The following is a 7,750-nucleotide window of genomic DNA, read 5'->3' on the forward strand; positions in this document are numbered from 1 at the left end:
GACAGGAGGCGGGAGGGGCTCCCACTGAGGACTGCGGTTGGCTGTGGGGGGGGGGGGGGCTTGTGTGATCCCCGAGGCGCCGGGCCCCCCCGTCCTGCCGAGGTGTGGCATGGTTGGGTCAGGCATCGCCCTGAGGCCCACCCAGGCCTTCTGACCCAGCCGCCCCCACCCCAGGGCAGTGGTCAGCAGGCTCAGCGCCCCCCCGGCTCTGCTCCTGGCCTCCAGCCAGCAGTCCAGAAGCTTCCAACCTGGCCTTGGCCTGAGCCTGACCAGTGCTGGCTACACCTGGTCACTCTTTGCCACCGTTCTGGACTGAAGGACACTCCTGGCTGAGGTATGCTGGGACTACACCCAGCACCCCGGGACCCCAAGGCCGTGGGGGCGTTAAGGTGGTCCCCCTGCCCCCGGCCAGCCCCAGGACTCGGGTCACAGCCCAGGAGGGAGGCGTGGGGGCTTCTGTGAGCTCTGGTGCTCCTCAAAAGCCTCACATGAGTGGTGGGTGTCAGTCAGAGGCCACACGAGCTGTTACCACTGAGGGCATACTTCCTTCACCTTCCTGCTTCATGGAGTTGCCCAGGGCTCCCAGAAGGACAGTGATGCCTCCACGTGAGCTCGGGGCCCCTGTTCTCCCGCCTGGGCTCCAAGCCCCGGTGAGGACAGGGTCGGCAAGTGGAGACCAGGCCTGTCCCTCCAACCCCAAAGTGTGTCTGTTGAGGTCCTAACCCCGACATGGTGGTAGTAGGGCGTCTTCAGGAGGTGGGCTCCAGGGTGGATACCTAAGGAGTGAGATTAGTGAAAGGAGACCCCAGGGAGCTCCCTCCCCTCCCCCACATGAGAAGTCTGCCCTCACCCTGGCCTTGGACTTCCAGGCTCCAGAGCTGTGAGAAATAAGTTTCTGTTGTTTACGAGCCACCCAGATGGAACGGACTAAGACACTATTGAAAACATTTAAATGGAAAGCAGTTTCTTTTCTTCTTTTTTTAAAATTTAAATTCAAGTTAGTTAACATACAGTGTAGTCTTGGCTTTGGGAGTTGAACGAAGTGATTCATCTCTTACATATGACACCCAGTGCTCGTCCCAAAAATGACCCTCACCCATTTAGCCCATCCTCCCACCCATCTCCCCTCCAGCAACCTTCTGTTTGTTCTCTGTATTTCAGAGTCTCTTATGATTTGTCTCTGAAACAGGGTGCTGTCGAAAAAAACCACCAGACGCCGAATAGAAGCGAGGCAAGATTTTATTCACGGCCGGGCCAAACCTGATCTCCTGATCTTAAGGAGAAAAGTACAGAGAGTGGCCCCGAACAAAGGTAGCACTGAGCTTATATGGATTTTAGCAAGTCAGAAGACGTCATTATTTGGTTAACCAATTACAATCTACAGCCTTTCATGGTAGCCAATTATATTGTGACACACAGACGTTAGTTTTGGTGGGAACCTATCAATTTAAAGTTCTTTGTCCTAAGAGGGTTTAAAATGACCAATCATAGTTAGACACCTAAGATGCCGTGGGGCAGCGAGTACGTGCCTTTTACATGTTGGTCTTGCCTAGGCCAGATCTTGGTAGAGGGGCTGGGGGAGCGTTTTGCATCCTAAGTGATCTATTTAGCAAGCAGGCGAGGTCACAGAAGCAAGATAGGGAGGTTAGGAACTTCCGGTAGCCCTAATAGGGAACTACAGAAGCCTTTTATCTCAATTATTCATGAAAGGTGACTTTAAGCCGAACTTATATACAATTAGCGTTCTGAGGTCTTATAAACTGACCTATTACAACATCACCTCGGCCATCTGAGGACCCCGGGCTATGGAACCGTGGTCCTGAGAGATTGCGAGCAGAGCTGGTCGGAATGGGGTGCGGCAAAGCACAGAGGCAGGTTTCCAGAAAGCTCTCCGAGGGTCCTCGGCATCCTGCCGCTTTTGACTCAAGGCCCTGATCTTTAAACTGCCAGCGACGTCGCAACGTGGGCCAGAAACACAAACATCTCTGGGCATCCACCACCACCTGAAATATTGTCCATTTCTTGTAACTTGAGGTGGGTGGAAAGAATCAGGGGCGAGGGCTCGAAGAGGGTGGTTCCTGGCCCAGACTTTGTGTTTGGGGGGTAAACGCCATGCAGACAAACCTTGGCTGAGGAGGGGACAGGTATGGGGACCCCATTGCAGGCACTGCTGTCCCGGTGATGCCGCCTCAGGGCGCCCGAGTCCACCTGCCCCTCGGGGAGCACCTGCGACCCTCCGCTCTGCCTGAGGGCTCTGTCCTGCCCCACGGGCACCTCCTCTCCTGCCAGCCGGGGCCAGCCTGCCACCCGGGAGCGCGGATACCCCGACGGCCCTGGGGACAGAGCCCGTCCGGGTACGACACCGTCTCCCAGTTGGCCCGAGCGCCAGGCCGCCACGGTGCTCCCCCTCCTCCTCCGGGCTCCCTGTACTCGTCATCCTCCGGGCTCCGTGGGCCCAAGTCCTCCTCTGATCAGGGACCACCCTGTGTCCAGTCTCCACACGCTGGGACTTGGGGCAGGTCGTCTGGACCTTCCGGACTCGTGCTTCCTTGCAGGGACATGTGCAGAGGCCTCCCTCCCAGACTCGCCAGAGGAGACCCAGCACAGGAAGATTCAGACCCTGCAAAGGAAGAGGCCACGTGGGGGACCCCGTCAGGTCGTGCTCACCGATGAGGTCCCGGTGTTCGGCACACGGCAGGGACCTGAGATCGCCGGCTGAATTAGGGAAGGAGGGAGGGAAGGAGGGAGTGAAGCAGGGAGGGAGTGAAACCACAGAAGCCGGGTCCACACACCAGGTCAGGTCAGAGGTCAGGTCAGAGGGCGTCACAGCTCGGGCCCTGGAAGAGGGCACGGGACACGTCCTTCTGTCCCTCCAGCGCCGACCTTCCTTCACGTGGGACCTGCTGACGTCCTGGATCGTCGCCACCTCCTCCGCAAACAACGCTGAGTGTTCCCGGAAGGGGGACAGCAGGCAGGGGCCAAGGAGGGGCTTCCGGAATCCTGTGCCCTGGGGGACTCTGGGACAGCCTTCCAGGTGGCTCTTTATGTCCTGCAGGCACCAGGCCACGATTCCACCTCATCTCTCAGGGAATGCGACAAGCCATCTAGAGGGCCCGTTACGTCCCCGTGTCACAGAAGGGGACACCGAGGCTAATAGCAGAGCCTGGGTCACTAGTAAGACGAGCTAGGTCAGGAAGCCCATGTCCTTGACTTTGGATTGTCCTACCCGCAGGCCTGCGTCTTGGCGTCCTGGGGCTCAGGGTCCCTCTTCCTGGGGAACCCCACCACCCGCCGAAGGCCCGCCCCCCCTGAACTCAGGGGAGCAGAGCTGACCAACCTGCCTGGGGCCGGGCATGGGGACCGGGGAAGGGCAGACCCCAGGCTCCATGTGGGCTCTCCCAGTCCTGGGCCAGCCGGTCCCCTGCAGGACGAGGACTTCTCGCTGGGGACCTGCTGGGGCCTCTGCTGCCTCACGTTGTCACCTGGGCTGCCGGTCCCCAGACCAGAAACCTGCTGGTCTGAAGGTGCCCAGCGCTGCCTCCCTCGGGTTTCACTTGCCCGAGTCCCTCCCCGGGACGCCCCGCATCTCTGACGCCTGCTCCCACGGACTGGGACGGGTCTGGTCTCCATCCCGGGCGACGCACTGGCTTTGGAGCGTTATTTGGCCCAGGGGCCCGTGAACCTTTCTGGCCCTGGGTCGTGAGGGACGCTCTCCCCTCTGCGGTGTCACGGTCCGGCCTTCTGCCTCTCCCAGCTTCTGTCTGGGCCACGGGGGGACCAGCCGTGTCCTGGCTGGCGTCGGGCTGTGGTGTCACAGCACAAACGGGGGTCTCCACCCCGAGACCGTGCCCATTGTCACCGAAGGGGCCTCTTTTTTCCCACCTAATCTCTAATCCATTGTGATCTCAATATCAAAGGACAAACAGTCTATCTCAAGCGACCACAAAGTACGAAAATGAACCTGTCCCGTCTGAAAAGTCGGTGCAGACCCAGAGGTATCTCTTGAGAGATTCCACTTGTAGGAAACCTCCAGAGTAGGTAACGGAACACGAAGAGAAAGCGGACTGGGGGAATCCCAGGGCCTGGCGGGGGCACGAATGGGGAGGGCGGGCTCCGGGTACACGGTGTCCCTCGGGGGCTGAGATACTCTGCACCAATATTCTGTGGCGTGGCTCACAGCATTGTGAGTGTACCCAGTGCGCAGGAATTGTCCAACGTAAAGTAAATAAAAATTTTATTGAGGATTAATATGGATTATAAACCAACAGTGATGAAATAAAATCACAGCTAAAAAGAAGAGGAGAGAAAGGATAAGGGAGAAGTGGAAGAGACATTGTGGTAGGGTGTCAGGGTCGGGGATTGGAACAATTAGAAATAAAATAAACACCCCGTGTAGGCCCTCAGGCCCTTGATCAGTGGCTGGCATCCATGTGGGAGCAAGGGCGGTGGCAGGGGCAGGGAGAAGGGCGGTGGCAGGGGCGGGGGCGGGGGCAGGGAGAAGGGCTGTGCTAGGGACAGGGAGAAGGGCTGTGCTAGGGGCAGGGAGAAGGGCGGTGGCAGGGGTGGGGGCGGGGGCAGGGAGAAGGGCGGTGGCAGGAACGGTGTTGGGAGCAGGAGCAGGAACAGTGGAAGCAGCAGGAGCAGAAGCAGGACCCAGCTGACTCTGCTCAGGTGCCTGCCGTCCCTGCACCGGTCCCAGGTCACTCGCTGGCTCCCGGGCCCCTGCAGGAGTCGCCCCGGACACCGCCCCTGCCTGCAGAGCCGCCGAGGCCCCCGAGGCTGTTGGGTCGGGCTCTGGAGCCGCACCGGCTTCTGCTCCTGCCCCGGACTCTTGAGAAGGAAACGGAGTGATGGTTGCAGCGGCTCCAAGGGCTCAGGGTGACAGGAGAGAAGGTCCCCCCGCGCCAGCCTCGCCAGGGGCCTTTGCAGACACACCACACACCCCAGAGCCTCCCCGAGAAGCCGCGGCCAGGAACCCACACCAGGACCTCTGCCCCCTGGGGTCCGCAGCCCCGGGGGCTCTCAGTCTCTGCTCCTGGCCCCACACCAGCCCCCGGGGGCTCCTCCCTGGGTGGCCCAGCACCGCCTGGGGCCCCGTGCGTGCACCCCCACCCACCACCCCCAGCCTTCTCACCCTCGGGCTCGGGCTCCGGGGGCTCCGGGTCCTGGTCCCAGGACCGCTGAGCCAGGACCCTGTGGAAGGGCCCGGGCGGTGAGGGAGGCCCTCCCAGGCCATCTCCAGGCCCTGCTTCCGGAGACCTCCGTGCGGCCACTCTCTCCCCGGGTCCAGGGTGGCCCTCCTGGGCGACGGGGCACACGCACACCTCTGTAGGGCAGGTGAATCGGGATTCCGACAGTCGCCTCCCGATTTCATCCGTTGATTTCTGTGAAGACAGTGACCCGCGGCCGGCCCGGAGGCATCACAGCCCCGCCCGGCCATCCTCAGTGTCCTTCCGCCCTCTCCCCCTGCGGCTCCCAGATCCGACACGGACCTGAGTGTGCACAGCCCTGCGCCCGGGACACAGTGACATCCACCTGCAGGGCTCGGGATGAATCTTGGGGACAAGAGGACCACCCCAGCACACCCTGTCCCTCCCAGCCAGCCTTGACCTGGGGTGTGAGCATGGCCCGCCCACCAGGCATCTGACCCCTTCATCAGCCTGCACCTGCTCACGTGGGCCCTCCACACACACACACACACACACACACACACACGGGAGGGGCTGTGGGGTCGCACAAGTCAGATCAGAGCGGTGTCGGGATGGACCGGCTGTCTCTGGGGCTCCCTGGGTTACCTTTGGCTCCCTGCGAGCTAGAGACCTGAGGCGTCCTGTGCACGACCTGCACTGTCTCCAGGGTCGGGGAGCGTCGCGGCCAGGGGCTCCCCTGAGCCAGCAGCCGCGGAACACGGGCACACAACAGGAGAACATGTTCGTCAGTCACAGATGTCCCAACGAATGAGCCCAGTCGGCCGCTGTCTCCACAATGTGAGTGCCTGGTGACCCGGGTTGTGACTTCACTTGGGCTTTGTGACCAGAGAGGTGAGGTCACTGCCTGGGGTCCCCTTACCCGGCTTCCTCCTCCTACAAGAGCCCCTCCCAGGATGCAGAGGGCTCCCCTCCACCCCATGCCCTGTCCCTACTGTGACACCAACACAGCCCAGACACATCCCCGCGAGGCCTGGTGCAGCTGGTGTGGCAGCTCTGGGGACACAGAGCTGGGTTCAGACCTGGGTTTTCCTCCTGACCAGTGCCGGGACCCCGCACAGACCCTGTGCCTCGCAGGGCCCCCCGGTCTCCCCGTCTGCACAGTGGGGTCCTTCTGGCATCCACTTCTAGGGACACCGTCAGGGAGACACCTGTAGACTCGTCCCGTGCCTGCTATCCCGTGAGGCTCGTGGGCACACGGGGCCGTGGAAGGATGAGGAAGGGGTGGGCCTGGCGTGGAACACACTCACGCGGGGCCTGAGTCTGCTCCGGGTCCAGGCACAGCCACCCCTCCTGCCTGGGTCCCAGGCCCGGGGGAAGGTGGAGGTGAGCTCGTTCAGACCCTGTGTCCACCCGACACGCCCCTCCAGGGGCTCCAGTACATTTGGGCCCGGGTCCCAGCGCCTGGGCTGTGGCTCCCAGCCTTCCTGGATCCTGGTCTCACATCCCTGTGTCACCCCCTCCCCTTCCGGGTGGATGGCCCGTGTGACCACGTTCTAAGGGCTAGAATAGGATGACGGGGTGTCACTTCCAGGCCGATTCATGGAATTTCTGGTTTCCTCTCTCCGGGGTCCATTCTCTGTCTGCCTCGGACTCTGTCTGTCTCTGTGTGTCTCACAGGAGCAGGGCCTGTGGGCTCAGGGTCCAGGTGACGACCCTCAGAAGCTTCCTTGTGGCCCCTGTCCCTCCCCCGGCCCGGGGCTCAGCTCCCTCACGAGGCCTCCTCACCCAGGCAGGGCACTGCCCGGGGAACCACTTCCTAATGAGGACCCGAGGCTCCAACAAGGAGGGCCTTGACCTCGGTCCCCACACCAGGGTCCACTGCTCGGCCACGTTCTGCAAATCCAGGACTTCGGTCCTCCAAGTCCCCAGGCTGCCCTCTGCTCAGAAGGACCTTGAGGGAGTAGGAAGCATTTTCCCAGGAGGGGAGAACAGAGGGTCAGGGATGAAGATCTCGGGACACAGACTTGTCTGTGCGCCTGTGGGACCCTGGGGACACTGTCTACGCAGCCCAATTTACGGAGGAGGAAGCTGAGTCCTTCTGTGCCATAGCCCCATCCACACTTCCTACTTGCAGGTGTCCAGTGTGGTGGACACAGGACCCCAGACCCCGTCCTCCCCTAGTTCCCGCCAATGTCCCCGGACATCTTGGGGACCCCCCCGGCCCTCAGCCGGCACATCTCCCCTCCCCATGCTGTGTGTCCCGGGCTATTGCCAGGAATCCTGATGTCCCTGCCCATGGCCCCACTGCCTCCAGCCTTTCTCTTCTTTCCCCCATGTTACCCACCCCCTCCCAGTGTGGACTCCCCTCTGATCCCCAGTGGGGCAGTCAGAGTGTGTGTGTGTGTGTGTGTGTGTGTGTGTGTGTGTGTGTACCCGCCTGTCTGGAGATGCCCAGTGGTCACAGCCTCACACAGACGGGGTGGATAGGGACCCCCGAGCATCTCAGGGGCTCTCATTCCCAGGGAGAACCCCATAGGGGGATAGAGGCTGGCCTAGGACTGGAGACCAGCCCTGCTCCTCGGATGCCGCACTCCTCACTT

The 7,750-nt window shown here is 61.6% G+C and overlaps 1 protein-coding gene across 1 annotated transcript; it reads right to left on the bottom strand.

Annotated features, from left to right (window-relative positions):
• Positions 1-1,768: 1,768 nt before the first annotated feature.
• LOC109258122 (translation initiation factor IF-2-like) lies at positions 1,769-5,930 on the bottom strand. Its single transcript, XM_019434712.2, has 6 exons — positions 5,796-5,930; positions 5,135-5,384; positions 4,553-4,830; positions 2,884-3,049; positions 2,125-2,333; positions 1,769-1,819 (listed from the first exon to the last, which is right to left on the bottom strand). The coding sequence occupies exons 1-6, from the start codon at positions 5,928-5,930 to the stop codon at positions 1,769-1,771; spliced, it is 1,089 nt and encodes a 362-aa protein (XP_019290257.2).
• Positions 5,931-7,750: the final 1,820 nt, after the last annotated feature.

Source organism: Panthera pardus, unplaced genomic scaffold (assembly GCF_024362965.1).
Source record: "Panthera pardus isolate Hobbes unplaced genomic scaffold, ASM2436296v1 HiC_scaffold_16, whole genome shotgun sequence".
NCBI classification, from domain to species: Eukaryota; Metazoa; Chordata; class Mammalia; order Carnivora; family Felidae; genus Panthera; species Panthera pardus.

What these genes read in the sequence shown, in the direction of transcription:
- LOC109258122 (XM_019434712.2), bottom strand. Translation starts at nt 5,930, where the DNA reads ATGTTCTCCTGTTGTGTGCCCGTGTTCCGCGGCTGCTGGCTCAGGGGA. An exon ending in CCGCCCCCACCCCTGCCACC is followed by an intron (nt 3,050 to 4,552) that starts GCCCTTCTCCCT and finishes TGGTGCCTGCAG; the next exon opens with GACATAAAGAGCCACCTGGA. An exon ending in CTGTCCCCTCCTCAGCCAAG is followed by an intron (nt 1,820 to 2,124) that starts GTTTGTCTGCAT and finishes GCAATCTCTCAG; the next exon opens with GACCACGGTTCCATAGCCCG.